Source organism: Chenopodium album, chromosome 5 (genome assembly GCF_948465745.1).
Source record: "Chenopodium album chromosome 5, dcCheAlbu1.1, whole genome shotgun sequence".
Lineage (NCBI taxonomy): Eukaryota > Viridiplantae > Streptophyta > Magnoliopsida > Caryophyllales > Amaranthaceae > Chenopodium > Chenopodium album.
In genome coordinates this window covers 56,588,949-56,610,249 of record NC_137838.1, presented here as the reverse complement: position 1 = coordinate 56,610,249, position 21,301 = coordinate 56,588,949, and the positions used below count along the sequence as shown (strand labels likewise).

At 31.4% G+C, this 21,301-nt stretch overlaps 1 protein-coding gene and 1 long non-coding RNA gene across 2 annotated transcripts; one reads left to right on the top strand and one right to left on the bottom strand.

Annotated features, from left to right (window-relative positions):
• The first annotated feature begins 4,921 nt into the window (after positions 1–4,921).
• Positions 4,922–7,353, top strand: LOC145630773 (glutathione S-transferase U7-like). Its single transcript, XM_081682945.1, has 2 exons — positions 4,922–5,211; positions 7,110–7,353. Exons 1-2 carry the CDS (start codon positions 4,922–4,924, stop codon positions 7,351–7,353), a joined length of 534 nt encoding a protein of 177 aa, XP_081539071.1.
• Positions 7,354–15,491: 8,138 nt separating this feature from the next.
• Positions 15,492–16,789, bottom strand: LOC145630772 (uncharacterized). The gene is made up of 2 exons (XR_014112240.1): positions 16,569–16,789; positions 15,492–15,771 (listed from the first exon to the last, which is right to left on the bottom strand). It is a non-coding gene; the product is annotated as an uncharacterized LOC145630772 (long non-coding RNA).
• Positions 16,790–21,301: the final 4,512 nt, after the last annotated feature.

Below are 21,301 nucleotides of genomic sequence, written 5' to 3'. Positions count from 1 at the left end.
GCAAATTCGAACTTGGATAAGTGTGTCTTAATCTCGTGAATGCAGAATTGTGTTTGCAAAAGGGTTGGTTTAGAAAGAGAGAGGAAGAAAGCTATATTGCTCAAGAGAGAAGAGAGAGAATTGATGGTTGTGGATGATTGAAAACGGAGGTCCAAGGACTCTATTTAGGAAAATAGTGTGGAAACCGATAGAAAGGATTTTATGTTTCAAAAGGAGTAAAATACATCATGTTGCCAGGCGACAAGCTTGGCGCCAGGCGAAGCACTGCACCGCCAGGCGACGCAATGCAGCGCCAGGAGACGCACTACAGCGCCAGGCGCTACGTGGAAAATAACACGTTCTGTACGCGGAATCCACTTCTCAATATAATTAAGTCATAAAATCCGTGTTTAAAGGTTAAAATCGTATTTTCATAAAAACAACTATTTTATTCCAAATAAACTCTTAAAACATAATTATCAATCCTAGCTCCATTAGGATTTAAGAGAACCTTCTAGATAATTCTAGAAGATTATAATCAATCCTAATAGCTTTAGCAATGATAATTTATAATAGGCCCTCCTTTAGATCATTGGGTCGCATGTAAGAACCAAATCGGGCCCAGTTTAGTATTTTGGCCATAACTTTTTCGTTATTCATCGGAATTGGGCTTATAATATATCGTTGGAAAGCTCTTTGCGAGGCCTATCCAATTACACCATTATTGGATCCTTATCATGGACCAAACTAAACTAGACTAGTATTTTCATGAAAGATTTTAATAAAAACTACCGCAACACTAGACTTTAATTTTCACGCTTTTACTTCATTCGATTATCATTCGACGTGAAAGATATTCATCACTGGGTTTGGTTTTGGGGAGACACAAATGGGTGTCTACAGTAAGGCATATAGTGTTCATTCCATGAGGTTAGGAGTTCAAATCTCTTTATATACGTTTTTAATTAACATTGCCATGAATTATTAAGTGGTGACATGGCGCGATGCCATGGTATATTGAGTAGTGACATGGCACACGTGGCATAAACTTTTTTAGGATCGCTTTTTAATATATAAGTGTAGATTTTCTTATTTACCTCACTTTCTTTCAATCTTTATATTTTTTGTCATTAATTCTAATTTGGATATTCTCCAATCCATCACAATTGTAGCATTATCCATCATCATCATCTTCGTCACGATCGTAAAATTTGAGGTAATATTGAGTTTTTTTTATTTAAATTATAAATATGTGAATGTCGAAAAATTGTTGATTCTTATCAATTTTGCATTAGTGATTCATAATCTATTTATCTTATAGAACTATAATTATTACCTCTATGATGAACCAAGATTAGAAGTAAGCTGATATTCAAATTTTTAGGATTAAAATAATTACAATCGAATTTGTGTTTTGTAAATAAAAATATATATGAACATACAATACTTTAAATTGAACATTTTGTATATATATTAAATGAGCATAATTCAACAATATATTTTATCTTTGTTTTTTTTAATTATTAAATACAATGAATTTAAACCTATATAAATATATGAAAACCATGTTCATTTTTAATATACTAAATGTTCATAATTTCTGTAAACGTGATAATTTGTTTATTTTTATGTATTAAATGTACATTTTATATAATTTAATAAATTCATATATTTATATGAAATGTTCATTTTATTAGGTATGATTCAGCTATTTTATGATTTTATGATAAATGTTCATTTTTACTATACTAAATGTTTATATTATTTTTTTGACATGTTCATTTTTTATTATTAAATAGGAATATTCATTTTTCATTATTAAATGATCATTTTATTTTTACGTGTTCAACTTTTTTTTTTTAATAAATGTTCATTTTTAAGGCCATGGTCCATCAATTTTATGATTTTATGATAATTATGTTCACTTTTAATATACTAATAATTATTTTTATAACATGTTCACTTTTTAATACTAAATGTTCGTTTTTATTTTACTTGTTTATTATATTATTACTAAATGTTCATTTTTTTACGTGTTTATATTTTTTTAATAACTTCATATTATAGGGCGTGTTTCATTTATCCTAGCAATGCGGCTAAGACTTTTTTTTGTGTTAATTGAGTCCATTTTTCACACCTCTACCCTACTAATTGTCAAGTTTCAACCAATTAAAATTAAAATAAGAAGAAAATGTAACAATATCATCTTCTAGAAAGAAGGACAATAATCAAAAGTACATTGTAATATTTTCTCCATTGTTTTTTTTCATTATAATATTCAAAGTCTCACGTTTGTCAATATATGTTTTATATAACTATTAATATATTTCTATTTATTTTTAAGAAAAATTACATATCAAAAAGATTATATGATGTAATTCTATATCAAGATGGATATAAAAAGATTGTATTTTTCCCAACTTATAGATTACAAAAGACTGTATAATCCCTCCGTGTTTTAATATTGGAAAATTCTAAATGGTGGCCTCATACTTCTAATTTTTTTACATCGAAGACGATGTTCTTTTCAATTCTCTTAAGTGACACCCAAGTTTCACTAATTAGGCTTAAGTGGCCTAATTATTATTAAATGGGCTAACCAACTACTAAATGGTTCATCTTCTAACTAAATTACACAAAAAGACTAACCTACCCCTAAATTAATTCATTCCCTCCCAATCATCAAATCCCCTTTATACATTCCTTCCCTCTTCCAATTCATAAATTAGGGTTTCGTCTCAATTATCAATCTCTAAAAAATTTCTCACCATGAATTTTCGGGGAGTTTCTTCAAGGAAGAAGGGCGCATCTGATGGAAGTTTCAATTGGGTAAGGATGAAGCTCTGCAATTGCAACCCTCCTAAAAACGTTGAGGTTAGGTTTTCTGATTCCATGAGAAATCCTAAGAAGTCGTACTATAAATACAGGGAAAAAATCAGAGGTTGCGGGTTTTTTGACTAGGTTACTGAAGATGATGTGACTTTTTATGATGCTTCACCAAATTCAAGGATTGCTGCAATACATAACATGGTGGAAGACCTTTATGTTTGCTACAAGAGGGTTATGAAAATTGCTATTATCATATTAGTAATTTTTTTTTTTTTTTACCTGAAATGATGTACTCAGGGTGATGAAGGAAAGGGGTAGTAGCAAGTAGGTCAATCCTAATTTGTATGAGTTTGATGAATGAAGTTATGTAATTCAATTAAGTATAAATAAAACTTGGTTATCGTATTTGCTTTGTCTATTACATTTAATGGATGCTTATGTATGGTATTTGCTTTGTTTATGTTAATTTAGCCCCTTATATAGTGGAATGTGTTACAAAATAGACTGAAAAGCAAACTTACACTTCAAATAATTCCAAAATGCCAAAAAGCAATTAATAGGTTTGATTGCAGATTTTTTTAGAGATTGATAATTGAGATGAAACCCTAATTTATTAATTGGAAGAGGGAAGGAATATATAAAGGGGGATTTGATGATAGGGCGGGAAACTGATGAAAATGAGGAGGGAATGGATTAATTCAGGGGTAGGTTAGTCTTTTTGTGTAATTAGTTAGAAAATTAACCATTTAGTAGTTGGTTAGCCCATTTTATGATAATAGACCATTTAAACCTAATTAGTGAAACTTGGGTGCCACTTAAGAGAATCGAAAAAAATATCGTCTTCCATGTAGAAAAATTAGAAGTATGAGGCCACCATGTAGAATTTCCCTTTAATAATTGTTATACTTAATTACCAAATGCGGCCGTGTTTTTTTAATAAATGTTACACTTTATTTTGGCAAAAAGCTACATTTTAATATTATATCTCTCTTCTCTAATTGTCCCCACCCAAACCCATTACTACTTTCTTTATTATTTATTTCCTCTCACATTCATTACTTCTCAATAAACTATTAACTCCACTATCTTTCTTTCACAATTTTTTATACTCCAACTGCTACACTTATCTCTTATTTATTTAAGCCAATTAAATTATCTAAAACTATGTGTTGGTCAAATTGTAACACTTATTAAAACACGGAGAGAGTAAGCAATTTACTTTCTCTGTTATTTTGTTGACGCAATTTGACTTTTATACTATTCGCAAGCTATACTTTGACTAACTTTTATGATTAATAGCTACGATAAAACATTGTTATGTGGGATCTTATATTGAATCATCCCAATGCATATTTTATTTATATCCATTTTTAATAATTTTTCAATGTTTATAATTAGAGATATTAATCATTAAAAATAAGCATTGACATGCATGATACTCCCTCCGTGATTAAATAAATGAAACGCTTTCTTTTTTACGGTCATGTTTAAATAAATTAAACGTTTTCTAATTTTGTAACTTCTCTCCCTTTTTTTATAAATAATATTCTTTCTAATAACATTTTATTCTACGAAAACTATTATATCAACTGTACTAAAAAAAAAGAGTTATATGAATACAATAAAATTCCAAACATTATCATGATTAAGGGCCTGAACTGAACTAAACTGATTGGAGCTGAACTGAACTGAACTGAATAGAGCTTAAATGAATTGTTTATGAGAGAAGGAAGTTAGAAGTTGAACTGAACTGATTGGAGGTGAACTGAGCTGAATTGAATGATTAGAGTTAATATGCCTTAGCTGGTCTAAGACTCTAAGAGAAATGAGTTGATATCATCACATACGGCAGGCTTAAAGAATATGATATCACTACTTCACTAGTAACGTATCATAATTTGTTCTATTACGACTCAACAAGTACACTATCAATATGTTTATGTTATTAATATAATTAAATACATGCTATTCAAAGACTTAACTAATTACATCATTTTTTTAATTAATACTTTGTAAAAGACTTGACAAAACGTCTAAGCATAGGGTTAATAATCATTAGTACTATATAAATACAAATAATGGACAAAAAAAATAATTTAAGGATCTAATTAAAATGGGAAAAGTGAAACTATTTGGGTATTGGCCTAGTCCTTACAGTAGAAAAGTGGAAATAACATTAAAATTGAAAGGAATTGAGTATGAATATGTAGAGGAAGATCTACAACACAAGAGTGAAGAGCTTCTTAACTATAATCCGATTAACAAGAAGATACCGGTGCTTGTTCACGACGGAAAGGCGGTTGCTGAGTCGTTGGTCATCATAGAGCATGTCAAAGAAACATGGAAGGGTAATCCTATATTACCCAGTGACCCTTATGAGAGATCTCAAGCACATTTTTGGTCTAACTAAGGTTATTGATGATAAGGTATGGTTGTAATTCATAAATTGTTTTACTATATCGCTTGTATTCTTCAAACGAATTTAACATGTACAAGATGTCATAAAATAATGTTTATCTTTACAAAATTTTACCACAAGTAGAGATTGTATAGAGTATAGTAATTAAGAAGGTAAACTTTATAAAAAAAAAATAAAAAAGGATTTAATTTATTATTTTGTATCCCTACCTTATAAAAAGTTGGAGATTGTTCTTATGAATAGGACACTGACTATATTTATACCCGTTAAAATGTTTTTTTACCTTCTTACTCCCAAGTGTAATTTTGTAAATTTTCCTAAGACCCATCAATTAATTAGAATTAAATGAAGAATGGAATAATAAAGTTTAAAATTTCTATATTTAATTTAATGGGAATTATGATTTTATTACATGACGTCAGTCACTGGACAACGAAAAGTAGTTATTGCTTGATGTGGGATTTTTTTTTTTTCTATATTTTGTGATGGTCGAAATTAACGACTTACACATAATTGTGTTTAAAGGACATTAAAACTAATGAAATTAATATATGATTGTGCCGAATTAGATGTACTAGAAAGAAAGGAAACCAAACTGAGGTGAAAAGGGAAAGATAGCAAGAAGGGATTCAAGGGAATTATTAAAGAAATTGTGGGTTGCATAGGGTTAAGTTACTACAAAACCAAATTGTTAGAAGCATTTTGTCAGAGTTCATTTTCTGATTATCTGTTAACTTTTGAGCATTGTGAAATTATGTGTATTTGAATACTATTATGTATTAATGCCAATACTATCTATGTATTGTGAAGTACCATGTACTGCTATAAGATGTACCTTTTTGTTTTCAATTAGGTCAATGAACGCAAAAGATATATTGATATCATAAATCCCTATATAAAGTGTTAGCACGTTGTGATTTTTCACTACTTAAATAAGGGTGCAGCATGTTGTATCACAAATCCGGGAATATTCTACAACATCAAAGACAAGAGCGAGCCTTTGGTAGCGGACGATTAACTCCATGTAAAGTGTAAACACAAGCCAAGAAAAATTAAGGCTAAGCAATAGAGAGATATTCCTCTATCAGTCTATTAACTCCTTGTCAAGTGCAAACACAAGCCAAGAAAAATTAAGCCAAAAGGGCTGGCCCCCCCGCGTGCAACGCGCTTTGGCTGCCCTAGTTTTTCAAAACATCAAAACTTCTCACATACTTGACTCTTAACTCAAATGTAACGTCGGGCTTATTAACCACCTTCTCCCGCCCACTCTTTCTTTCTTACTCGATTTCTCATTCCCATGTATTTTACCCCTCCCAAAATTGGAAAAAAAAATTCAATTTGTGAAACAATTAACAATGAATGTGTAATTTAATTTGATGTTTTTCCCCAATTTTGAGAGGAGGTACAATATAGGGGAATAAGAGATGAGAGAGAGAGAAAGAAAGGGAGGAAATATGTAGTTAATGGGCCTCACATGACGTCATATTTGAGTTGAGAGTCAAGTAGGTGGGAAGTTTTGATGTTCTGAAAAATAGTTGGTGGTAAAATTCAAAAAAAAAATGTAGGTGATAATTGCTAAAACAACAACAATTATAGGTGATAATTGTCAAAAAAATCCAAAAAAAAAAATTAATAAATTAATTAATTAAAATAATATAAAAACTATAAAAAAAAATGTAACGAAGGATATCCTATTAAGGCTATTATGAATCTAAATATTTGGTTAAAATGTCAAGATGTTAGCCAACTATTTTTTAAAAAAAAATTAAAAAAAAAAAAAACATTTTGAGGCATCCTTGATCGATTTATGTCTCCCTCTTTGATCTTTATTCTTTTTAGTGTTTATTAATGATAATGAATTATTATACTTCTATAAATATTGACATTTTTATTATTCTCAATTAATGTCTTTTGCAAAAACTGCATTCCGAAGCGAAAAGGAAGTAAAAGAAGTAGAAGATTTACTTGAACTTTTCGAAAATGAGATCAAAGGAAAGAAGTTCTTTGGAGGAAATAACATTGGATTCTTGGACATTGTGGCAACAATGGTAGCTTTATGGATTCCATGCTTGCAAGAAGTTACAGCCAAAGAAGTGCTTACAATTGAAAAGTATCCACGCATATGATCTTGGGCTAAAGATGTCTTAAGTTGTCCTATTATCAAAGAAAATCTGCCTCAAAAAGAAAAAATGCTAGCATTCTGCCAAGCTCGACATGCTAATATAAACGTAATGGCTACCAATTAAGAATGTCACTAGTAATATACATGGTTGTAACACTTGTAAGCTACTAGGTAACGGAATGTGGTATGGGTTTGAAATAAGGACTGAAATTGTACTATGATATTCTCAGTTTGAAATTTGATTAATGATAACATTTGTTTGGTTTAATTTTAGAAAGATTTTGAAAGTATTGGTATGGTATGAGCTAAACCAACCCTCCTCCCTAGGTTTTTAAATCCTATACCTTGGAGATTTGATGTGTATATGTGTTTAAAAGTCTTAAAATTAAATTATCAACTCTACAATAAGTTTTGTACTTTACTGATCTAATAACCACAATAATTAACCGATAATACAATTAAAAATAAGGCCTTTAATATACTATTACTAATCGATTGTTAACCGCCGGTAGTTTATATTGGTTGGTAAAATTATTGTTGTTGCATTACTGTTATTACTCATCCTTATTTTGTTGACATGTTTTTTTTTATAGGGAACACACTTCTATGAGTAAGTAGAGACGCAGTTTTTTTTCTAAAAAAGAAATAAACTCATTTTTTGTACTAAAATCAAATATTTTGGTAACCAAAAAATACCAAAAAACAAAAACTAAATTCTTATTGGCACCAATTAAAATATGCATAGGAGGGCTCGGTTTTAAGGATATGACTATCTTTAATGATGCCCTTCTAGGAAAACAAGCTTGGCATCTTATTTCAGCTCCTGACTCGTTGCTTAGTCTTTTGATGGAAGGGAAGTACTATCCCCTTTGTGACTTTTTGGATGCTTCTTTGGGGTTGAATGGTAGTTTATCTTGGCGTAATATTTGGGGTGCAAAAGCACTGGTGAAAGAGGGACTTATATGGAGGGTAGGGGATGGTCATGCGATTGATATCTACACAGCACCGTGGGTGGTAGATGATCAGGGGAGTCGCCTTCTTTCCCCGAGAGTTGAGGGTCTTTCCTTGGTTTGTGACCTTATCGATGAGGAAAGCAGTGACTGGAAGCATGATGTTATTGAGGCAAATTTTAATGCTTGAGATATCACTTGTATTATGCAAATTCCCATAAGCATCCGTCAGCCCAAAGACCAGTTAACTTGGGCATTCTCTCATGATGGTGTTTACTCTGTCAAAACGGCGTACCTCTTGGGTAAATCTTGTAACCTCGATAATTTTCATGAAGCGTGGGTGCTGATTTGGGGTCTTGATACCATTCCAAAAGTCAAGTAATTTCTTTGGCGTGCTTGTACTAAATCCCTCCCTACCCGTGAGTTGCTACATTATAGACATATGACTGAAAGTGACTCATGCCCGTGGTGTAGTTCGGTTTGTGAAACGACGAGTCGTGCTTTCTTCTTCTGTGTAGCGGTGCGTGATCTTTGGAGAGAATTGGACTGTGATGACTTGGTTCCCACTGATTCGAGTGAAGATATCAAGGAAGTGCTTGTGCGTTGGAACAAGTTGGACTCGAAAAAGTGCTTGAAAGGTGCAGCCTTGATGTGGTTTATATGGAGCAGACGAAATGATAAAGTTTTCAATCCGAAAGAAGTGTCGCACTTGGTCATCAAGGAAAGAGTTCAGCGCCTTGTTGATGATTGCATCAAGTATTGCTCGAAGATTTATGGTGTAGTGGGTGCGAGGAAGAGCAGGAGTGCTAAAATCTGGAGCCCTCATCCAACAGATTTCGTGAAGATTAATTGTGATGCCAGCTAGCGTGATGAAGGGTGGGTTGGTGTTGGGGCTGTGGCAAGAGATGATAAGGGGAATGTCATATTTGCAGGCTCTAGATGAACTTGGGGCAGCTGGACTCCGGAGATTGCTGAAGGCAAAGCGATTCTTTTTGGGTTAAAACTGGCTCGCAAGTATGGTATCAAGCGTGTGATCATGGAGTCTGACAGCCAAGTTGTCATCAAGCGCCTGTCGAAAGCGGTGACCTTCTTTTCTGACCTTAATTCTGTCTTAGATGATGTTATGTATGTTAGATAATTCCTTGAGTTTGTTTCTTGGTATCATGTTCATAGAGACGGGAATTCTGTCGCCCATTCTCTAGCTAGAATAGTACCTTTTGGCTTCGTGCAAGTATGGGAAAATCATTGTCCCCCCGAAATTGCTCCTTATGTAATGATGGATAATTTGTCTAACACTTGATTAATGGTACTACTAGCTTTTCTTCAAAAAAAAAAATTAAAATATGCTTACTTGGTACCGTGATAGATTTCGAAGTCAACCCAAATACAACACTCGATTCAAATTTCAATTTATATGAATACAATAATTATTTAACGGACTCAAATTTGATATAGCTTAACACAACCTGATATCACCAAATCCGACTTAGACATGAGAGTATGAGATACCCAAGTTGACACCTTTACCCCACCTTACATAATCAACTACTCCATAATTGTCAAGTTTCAACAAACACCTTGTAATCATAACTAGTGTCTACCCCAGGTGATGCCCCGGGTTGCTAGTATATGTTTACTTCTTGCTTTAATTTAACAATTATGTTCGACTATTTGTATATTTAGTGTGTGTAGTGGTTCGAACATTGCCTCGGATGTCACTTTATTTTTTTTAAAAAAAATTATTTACATCATATGTATTTATATTCTAATCTTATGAAAAATAAAGGCAATTTTGTCAAAAACTACCTATTATACTCAAGAATTTGCGAGAAACTACCTATTAAAAAAAATGTTGTAATTGACTACCTATTTTTTGAAAAATGTTGTAATTTACTACCTGTTGCCGGATTTTGAAGTTTGACCATATTTCTCCGGCGTTGACTTAGGCACTTGCTACTCACGTGAGACTTAATGTTCATTTTTTTTCCCAAATTTCCCCCAAACTTCCCCCAAACTACCTATTATGCCTGTAATGTTCATTTTTTTCCCAAATTTCCCCCAAATTTTGAAATTCGCTGTTCATCTTCTTCATCTACTGACAAAATTTCCTTTCTTCTTCTAATCCAATTAAACTTCCTCCTTGGGTTTTCATGAGTCCACGACGTCACCCTAGCAATGGGAATTCCACTCTTGCACTTGGCTTTGGACGAAGAAGACATTCGCACACCTGCAATTCACAATTTTCGTTTTAAATAAACCCTAAATTCACGGGAACGAATCTTTGAGAACAAAACCAGCATTTAATATATAGAGGGTTTCAATCGAAATCCATTAAACAAAACTAAATTAAACAACAATTACCTCAATCGCGCACAATAGAGGAGGAGATTGGCTCAAAAAAATCGCCTTTAAACTGAAATTGGGGCTTTCTGGGAAAAAGTCGTGGAATTAGGATTAGTGGGAAGCAATTTGGGGAAAATTTGGGAAAGAAAGCTTCATTAAGTCTCACGTGAGTAGCACGTGACTAAGTCAACGCCGGAGTAAAATGGTCAAACTACAAAATCCGGCAACAGGTAGTAAATTACAACATTTTTCAAATTTTAGGTAGTAAATTACAACATTTTTTTTAATAGGTAGTTTCTCGCAAATTCTTGAGTATAATAGGTAGTTTTTGACAAAATTACCAAAAATAAATGAATTATATTACCTCTAATTTACCTAATAAATGAAAAGAATATATAATATAATGTGAAACTTGAAACATTAATAATAGTTAGTTGATATGGTAAAGGTAATTGTAGGAGTTTCTATGTACTAATAATGGAATAAAAATGAATCATATTCATAAAGCACCTAAACCAAGGATCATTGCATAACACATAAAGAACATATAATTGTACCGTTGAAGCGTGATTCCACGTGCGATCGAGCAAGAACAATGAGAGATAAAGAACCCCAAGCGTGATTCCTCTACTTGGTCCACGGGCACAGATTAAACCTCCACTAATGCTATTTAGTCGTGATTGAACGTTTCAATCAACCTTCAACTGAGAAGAGAGGAGACAAACGAGCCACGAGCCGCCACCACCACCACCGTTCAACGGTGTCCGTACCTGTAGACACCCAATTGTGTCTCCCTAAAACCAAACCCAGTGATGAATATTTTTCACGTCATTTGATTATCGAACAAAGCGAAAGTGTGAAAAGTCTAGTGATGAAGATGCTTTTATTAAAATATCTTTTCTTTCTATTTTCGAAAATATTTCTTTTCTTACCTTATTTTTGAAAAATGTGCATTCCAGTTTATTTTGGTTCATGATATGGGTCCAATAATGGTGTAGTTGGATGGGTCTTGAAAAAACCTTTCCAACGATATATTATAAGCCCAATTCCAATGAATAATGAGGAAGTTATGGCCAAAATACTAAACTGGGCTGGAACCGGATCTTACCTACGACTCAATGATCATGTGGAGGGTCCAAAGGTCTAATCCTATTCCTAAACTAATTAGAATTAATTAGAAGCTTCTATAAGTTTCTAAAAGATCTTAATTATCCTTTTTGAAAAGATAAGATTAAAGAATTTGAGTTAAATAAAAACTTTCCTTTTTTAAAACTTTCCTTTTCTTAAATCCTAATTCTATTCGAATTTAAAGATGCTCAAAGACAGTCAGATTTTATTTTTGTGCCTCATAATCTTTATCCAAATTTTATATATTTGGATAGATCTTGAAATTATCTTTCCAATGATATATTATATTATTAATTCCGAGCTATAACGAAAAAGATTATGAATGAGATACAAAACTTTATCCAAAACTGACACCGTCCTACTATTTCGGCCATATTTTTTAATATACAAACTATTTTAATCTGATTTTAATTGGGTTGGAAAGTAGACTTCAAGAGCTTTCCAACGACATATTATATGCCTTATTTGGAAATATGGATCAAAAGATATGATAAAAACAAAATCCGCAAAAACTGCTGTCCATTGAGTTTTATTTCGATTCGAATTCGGATTCTTTTGTTATTCTTCGACTCTCTTTTTTCTCTATAAATAGAGGTCATATCTCCCCTTTTTCAATGACCAACTCTCATCAAGAAATTATTGATTCTCTCTCTCTTTCTAAGCCTAGCTTTTTACAAACACAATTCCTTATACATTAGCACTAGACATACCTAGCATAGTTCGAAGTTGCCTTCGCCCAAGACGTGAAAGGTTTGATTTCTTAGGGTTTGGTCCCAAATCTCTATTTCAATTATTTAATTTAATTGTTTGATTTTATAGTTTCCTTGAAGTTACTAACGTGTGTATTTTGTTATTATAAAAAGATACGAGGCATCCAAGTAAGTGCTTTAATTGTTTGCATTGATATTATGATTTAGAAATCATGTCTAGGTTGTTATTATGATTCCTAGTGTCATGTTAGGGTGTTTTGATCTTCCTAGTATCATGTTTAGGGTAACAACTATAATTTCTAATATCAAATATGACAATTATGATTCCTGCGATACTTCCTATTCTTTTCTAATATTTATTCATGTTAGTATCATGTTAGGGTTAAAGCTTTGATTTTTATTGTTTAGTGACATGCTAGGGTTTGTTATTAATCTTGTTAGTATCATGCCTAGGATCTTGCTATTATTATGCTTTACCATGAACATGTTTATTTTTTATGATTATTATTGTTATTATAATTATTGTTATATAATTGTTATTATTATTATGTTGCTTGATATTTATTGTTATTGCTTGATCACGCCTTTTATGCATGTTTAAAGGGAATTGATACTTGTAATCATGCTTAATAAGATAATTATTAATCTTGTTTAGGGTTAATATGATTATAATTCAAGTGATTGCCAATAATAGTTTTATTTGTGCATTATATTCAACCAACATAGATAAACAGGTTTAGGGTAAACCTAATGATTGTATGTTAGTCAGAAAGCGCACACGAATACGATCAGAATAAAGTAGAGGCCTATTATTAGGGCAGGTTCAATCTCTTTTAGGTTGGATTTGTACCTTCATCTCCGAACTACCAGTCCTGGTTCCAGACCTATTGGAGTTGACGATCTCCTGGAGCGTTAAGGGGTGTAACCTTCACCCTGTGAACGGTTTACAAGTTCATAAAACTTGTTGGCGACTCTTTTTCTCTATCTTCTTTCCCTTTGGACGCCACCATACTTAAGTGTATGATCACAGTGGGGTTCAAGTTAGGGGTAATGCTTGAAATATTCCCTACAGTACTGTACGGACAAAGGGGAGGAAGAGAGAGAGGCGTGAGAGAGAGAGAGAGAGGGGGGTTAGAGTGTTTGGTTGCTTGCTTCACAATGTACTGTATGGGTTAATTATGACTTATGTCAACCCTAGGCATGGCCTCTATTTATATATCACATATATAATTAGAGTCCATGTGAAGCCTAAACACTTAACCCAATTCAAACTACACTAGCCCTACTCCTTATATGGCTTGTCATATCCTCATGAGGCCCATTAATGGGCCTCTTACTTGTTTAACCCAATACCCTTGTTGTGTGACTTCATAGGCTCCATATTGGGCTTTGGACTATTTAACTAGACCTAAGATCATTTGTAATATCTAGCACTAAACAATGACGACCCAAAAGAATGAACTTATTATTTCCATAATAGTGATCCTTGATATATCTAGTAATTGCACTTATCGAAGACATAATTCCTTCAGTAATACCTATATATATTGAAGTTTATGGGTTCGAATCTTGTTCAAAGCATATTTTATTTTGTTAAATGAAGTGGCTAGCTTATATGGCGCAATTACTTTGGATGATGATGTCGCATTGTGACATAGCACAATAAGTACACATACTTTGAAGAGTGCCACGTGGCACCGTTCCTTTAAAAGGAACGTCTTCTAATATATAGTATATATAAATAGGTATTAATTCTACGTAGAAGAATTGAAGATGAAAAATGTTGCAATATATCCTATACTAGAAGCGTGAAGGGCCATCCTATATTCCTATCCAATTTTCGGGCATTAAATTACGTTTTAGGTGTGGATGATAATCATATGAGATTCCTAGCATATCATCAGATTCTCATTCTTGAAAATCCGCACTTTTCCAACTCAATTCGATGGGATTCTTTGATCTTAAAGGGGATCTTCTATAATTTTGCACGTGAGGGGTTATTTTCTGGTTTTCGAATCATTAATAACTTTCATATTTAAAGGAAAGATGAGAGAAAGAAAAAAAAAAAAAGACATTTTTTATTACATTTTGATTGAGTTAGGTCCTCCCATTCTTCCACCCTCCTTTCTCAAAAGGAGGGTGAAGTCGTGACCTAAAAGATCAAATAGAGCAGGACTTCCAAAAATTCTTGTTATACGTTCATACCACCTATAGGTAGTTTTGGACAAGTTTCCTTTGTCGATGCAAAGCGAAGAACCTTATCAGGGCTTGACAATATATACTCATGGGTGGGGCAAGCTCTTCTAGCAACCTCCAAGTTCAAGAAAGAAAATAGAAAGAAAAAAAGAAAACTCTTTTTCTTTCTCGAAAAAGTGATTCGACTGTGGGATTTGAAAGGAACTCAAATTTTTGGTGCAATTGCCACGGAATTGAGACAAAACTTTACTAACATAATTTCACCAACCCGAAGCACCGTCGTTTGGGCGGCTTACAGTAGCTCATGGAACATCCCCTTTTTCACAATAATCAAATTAAAAAGAGGAAGGAGTTAGTATCATCACATACGTCAAACAACAAGAAAATAAAGAATACGGCTATTTCACCAAATGCCACTGAGTACTTAAAAAATTCACCAAATGCCATCAAGGTTTTCAACACTAGACGAAAATATGAATTGGCCACCGGTTCAAAACCCGTTTTTGCCACCGGTTTTGAACCGGTGGCCATTTGGGGGGTGGCAATAATCTTATTAAAAAACCACCGGTTCAAAACCGGTGGCAAAAACAAATATTCCCACCGGTTAACCGATGGCAATAATGTTTCCCGCAAATTTTTTTTTAATGGTATTAACAAGTATTGCCACCGGTTAACCGGTGGCAATAATTCCCATAAAAAACAAAAACAAATTTTTTTTTTTTTTTTTTTTTTTTTTTTTTTTTTTTTTTGCATTTATTTCACTTAAATCGTAGTAGAAACTATATATATATGTAAAATACATAAAAACACATATATATATTCATCAGTATCTAGTAATTGTACACTTTTTAAGAGTGAAAAAACTATATTAATAACTACAACTAAATTACTCATACAACAATTCCAATTTAAAAGAACTAAATTAATCAAATTACACAAGACTAAAATTCCATCATTAAAATAAAAAAAAAAATTACAATAAAAAACCAAAAAAAAATTACAACATTAAAATTAAAAAATAACCCATATAACACCTAAATCAATAATCCAGCATCTTTATTCTCCGATTTAACATCTACATCTAAATCAATATACCTGCATCAAACAAAAAAAAAATCGATTAAATAAAATAAATAAGTTGCGAAATAAAAATAAAAACCAGAACAATATGCATGGTACCCATAAATCGATTTAAATCGGTTAAATAAACCCAGAAAAAACACACAAAAATGTAAACAAAACCCAGAAATTAAACAAAAACCCAGAAAAAAAACCCAGAAAACTAAAACTCAGAAAAAAATTTAAACAAAATTCCCAGAAATTAGTGAAAACCCGAGAATTAAATCGAACTAAATTAAAAAATCGAATTGATTTTCAAAACGAGAATGAAAAACAAAATGAGAATTAAATCGAACTCAAAAAAACAAATTGATTTTCACGAACTCAAAAAAAAAAAAAAAAAAAAACCCAGAATTAAATCGAATGAACCCAGAAGGAGATCGACTTAGAATCGATTAAAATCAATTAAAAATCGAATTAAAATCGATGAAAACACTCAAAAAATCCTAAATCGACTAATTAACCCAGGAAAATCAATAACTAGTAATGAAACCAAAACCCAGAAGAAAACCCAGAAAAAAAAATTAAACAAAAATAAAAACAAAATCCCAAAAATAAGTTAAAAAACCGAGGAAAAAAAACAAGAAATTGATTCACGAACTCAAAAAACAAAAACCCAGAATTAATTGATTAAAATCGAGTAAAAACCAAATTAAAATCGATTAAGAAACTCAAACAATTCCAAAAACGATTAATTAAACCCAGAAAATCAATCAATTAAACCCAACAAAATCTGATTAATTAACCAAGAAAAATCGATTTTAAACACAAACCTCGTGCATGTCTTCGTGGTGCATGTCTTTGTGGTTTATTGGTGATGGGATACGAAGGAGAAGAGGGAGAAGGAGACGAAGGAGAAGAGCAAGAGAACAGAGCAGTCGAATTGAAAGAGAAAGAAGAGAGGGGAGAGCAGGAGAGAGAAAGAGGAGAGGGGAGAGCAGGAGAGAGAAAGAACGGCTGAGAGGGAAATGAGGTAGGGTTTGGGGTTTATAAGGGGGGCTTTTTTTTTTTAATTGATTATTGCCACGGGTTTAAACCGGTGGCCTTTACTATTTATGCCACCGGTTCGGTTTGAACCCGTGGCAATGTAAATTAGCCTATCCCGCCCATTTTTTAAGCCACCGGTTTTCAAAAACCGGTGGCCATAGAGCGGTGCCTTTTTGTATTTTTCTACTAGTGCAAAATTCACCAAATGCCATCGAGATTTTAAAAAATTCACCAAATGTCATTACTAACTAACGGTCGTTAGCTCCGTTAGTCATTAAGATTAAATCTTGACACGTGTCATAATATGATTGGTTCATTTTAATTAATAAAAATGTTTTTTTTTCTTCATTTACGTGGCAAAAATTGCTCGGGTATAGTTTTGAGGGTCATTTTGAACATTTATGGGTACAAATTAAGCTCGGAATTGACAAAAAAATAACATAAATGCTCCGTTATATGTGTTGAAAAATATTTCGATTAGCGTGTTGTTATTTTTTAACCATCTAATGTGATCAGGTAAGGTTTTGGGGGTCATTTATGTTTCTTTATGGATAAAATTAAGCTAAAAATTAACAAGAAAAAAAACGTAAATGCTCCGTTTTGTGTGTTGAAAAATATTTCGATCAGCATGTCGTTATTTTTTAACCATCAAAATTGATCGGGTAAAGTTTTGGGGGTCATTATGATCCTTTATGATAACAAATCAAGCTCGGAATTGACTAAAAAATAACATAAATGCCCCGTTTTGTATGTCGATATCACAATTTTTTTTTCGAAAAAAATGCAAAATGGGGTATTTACGTTTTTTTTTTCTTCTAATTTCGAGTTTAATTTGTATCCATAAAGGGTCAAAATGACCCCCAAAACCTTACCCGAACATATTCATCACGAAAATCGAAATAAAGTATTATTTTTATTCATTAAAATAAATAAATATTGTGTATTAATTTTAAAAAGTAATGACATTTGGTGAAATAATTTTCCAAAGTAATGCCATTTGGTGAAATAAAAATTGCATTAACGGAAAACTAATGTCCATATGCTATAAGTGGCACGAGGTGTCATTGTATTGTTTCTTAGTGGCATTTGGAGAATTTTGAAAACTTTGATGGCATTTGATGAATTTTGTAAGTACTCAGTGACATTTGGTGAAATAGCCGTAAAGAATATGATATCATGAGTAAGCTATCAAATTTTGTCTTATTACAATATAAGATAAAACTTTTTATGTTAATTTTTGACATCAAATTCTATCCTAAGACTTGACTAAACACATTATTAATTAACAATGACTTACACACAAAAGACCAATAATTCATAAAATTGATATAGGAAGTAGTAGAATCACTAAAGATAATAACTAAAATGGGAAAAGTGAAATTATTTGGGTCTTGGGCTAGTCCTTACAGTAGAAGAGTGGAAATGACGCTAAAATGGAAAGGAATTGAGTATGAATACGTAGAGGAAGATCTACAAAACAAGAGTGAAGAGCTTCTTAAGTACAACCCCATTTACAAGAAGTTACTAGTGCTTGTTCATGATGGAAAGGCGGTCATCGAGTCGTTGGTTATCATGGAGTATATCGATGAAACTTGGAAAGATGAACCTATTTTACCTAGTGACTCTTATGAGAGAGCTTAAGCTCGGCTCTGGTCTAAGTTTGTTAATGATAAGGTATGAACATGGATTATCTTACCAACTACTTCTATACTTTTTTTTAATATTTTAAAACTAGTTTGAGGCCCGGGCGATGTCCCGGGTCATTTTTTTTATATAAAGTAAATTATTTTAAAAAATAATTTTAATAAATTAAAGGGAAATCTATTGATGGTTTTATAATTTAAAAAAAAAATCATTTTTTTTTATTAATTTTATTGAATATTAACAAAATTCATTATAAAATATGCAGTAACCTAACTTTTATACTTTATATTAGTTTGTTTTATCTGTTAAATGAATTTTTTTATCTACCATTATAAATTTCTTCAAAGTATAGATGAGCAAATGAAAGAATGAGGATTAAAAAAATTAGCATTTATGAACATTAATTTTTTGTGAGTGAAAATTGATGATTAGTTTTAATATGACATGAATCACATGACCTTGGTTGTCAAAAAAAATAAAAAAATAAAAAAATAAAAAAAAATCACATGACCCAACATCCTTTATCAATTCATGATGACACTTGGCATCATTTATTGAACATTATCAAAATTCATTATAAAATATGCAGTTATCTAACTTTTATACTTCATATTAGTTTGTTTTATTTGTTAAAGGAATTTTCACCTACCATTATAAATTTCTTCAAAGTAAACATATGTGATTTTGAAATTGCTATGTATTTTTGTGTTATATATTTTAAATATGTAGTACATATAACCTATATGAATTATGGATGAGACGATGAGTACACGAAAGAATGAGATTATATTGAATTCAATTTGCTATTAGTATATATATAAGTTCAATTAAAAATTTAGAATTTATGAACATAGATTTTTTGTGAGGAAACATTAATGATCAGTTTTAATATGACATGAGTCACATGCCCCCACATCATTTATCAAGTCATGACGACAAGTGGCAAGAATCATGACACGTGGCATGATTACAATTCTTGGGCCATGGGTTTTAATATACTTCCTCCGGTCCAATTTACTCGCAACAAAAAAATATTTCTTTGTTGCGAGTAAATTGGACCGGAGGTAGTATATATATATATCTAATATGACCTCTCATAAATACATTTAAATTTATTAAAGTCTTACCAAAAAGTAGAGATTGTATATATGTAAAAGTATTAATTTAAAAGGTCAAGTAAGTTAGAAATACTCTTGTATTTTGTTATAATTTTTTGCCGTTTTGTAGCCTAAATGGTATAAGTTTTAAGTTGTGCTTTGAAATAGTTGATCTATGATCCCAGCCGTATATTGAAATAGTATATGAATAGATGAAGTGTTATTGTTAATCATACTATCCCTTAATGTTTGTACTCCGTACCATTTAATTTTATAAATGTATAAGTTAAATTCCCCAAAAAAAAGTTAAATTCCCCAAAAAAATGTTAAATTCAATAGAAATTAATTTTAATAACTAAAAATTATTAACTTTAAAGGGAAAACATAATAGCAAATAAGTTTTAACAGTATATATAACATAAAATTCATCCAAAATAATTATAATTTAACAAGAATAAGGTAAAGAAAAATGGGTCTTACTTTTTCATGATCTCTAAGAGAAATAATTGATTTGTAACTTGACTACTAAAGTAGAAGATTCATGTTATGATAATACATGCTAGGATAAATCTAATGTATAGAATCAATTGAAATACATTAATATTTGGCAACAATTTAACGCTTTGGCCTAAAAAATAATGGAGCAAAGTAGCAAACATTAAATTACAAAAGAAGTATGAGTTCAATATTTACATTTTCTTCAAATTAGTACGTACTTTTGAAACATGTTACAATCATATAAGTCTTGCTATGACTATGACAAGTACTCGTATATGTTAATTTTCCTACTATACGGACAATTTCTATTTTCTACTAATAGTAAGTACTCCTACCGTTTTTAAATACTTGCATCATTTCTCTTGGACACGCATGCCGATGCTAATCTTTGATCACTAATATCATTAATTATCAATAAGTATAAATTTTAACAATTGAAAATTAATAATTTATTCATTGAGATGATTCCAACAAGTACCCACAAAACTATATTTTTTCTTATGTTACTGTACTACATGAGAATTAAACATGGCAAAGTCACCTATACAACATCAATATGCAAAATACGTCCTAAAGATAAAGGTGGGACTTGAATCAACTCCAGAATTTGTGATAAATATAAGATTATTGACCAATTTTTAACAATCCGATAAAATTTGTCCGCATATAACAGCAGAAAACAATACTCCATATAAAATAATTCCTAAAAAAAAAAACAGAATAAAACAGCAAAACTACTTGCTAATTATCTTTCAAATAAATATAGTACAATAGACTAAATTTTTAGAGGCAATGTGACCAAACTAGTACAAAGAAAACAGACTATTATTTTGTAGAAAAAAGACTAAAAAATCAAAGAAAATTGCAATAAAAATAAGTTTTAAGTAGCAATATTATGGGCGTTGTTGAGAATATGTCCCTCATATTTGCTCTGAAACCAGATCATGGCATCGTCTTTGGTAACTCTGTGTTGATTTCCAACTCAACATAATTTATAATTAGTTTACTTTATTTAACTTTTTTGATTTTTTATTAGGAAAGCACAAGTCATAATTGCATAATTTAGGGTAAAAATTTCCTTATTTAGAGTTATGTCATAATCCACAATCAATTAATTCCATAAAAAAAATCAAGATATAAATAAAATATATTCAATATAGGTAGATCTTTTTGAAACGCCCAAAATAGTATATGGGACTAACATTATGAAACGGAGGGGGTAATCATTACCATAACTTTAGCACCAAGCAATCTAAATATATATTTTATGAAAAATTTCC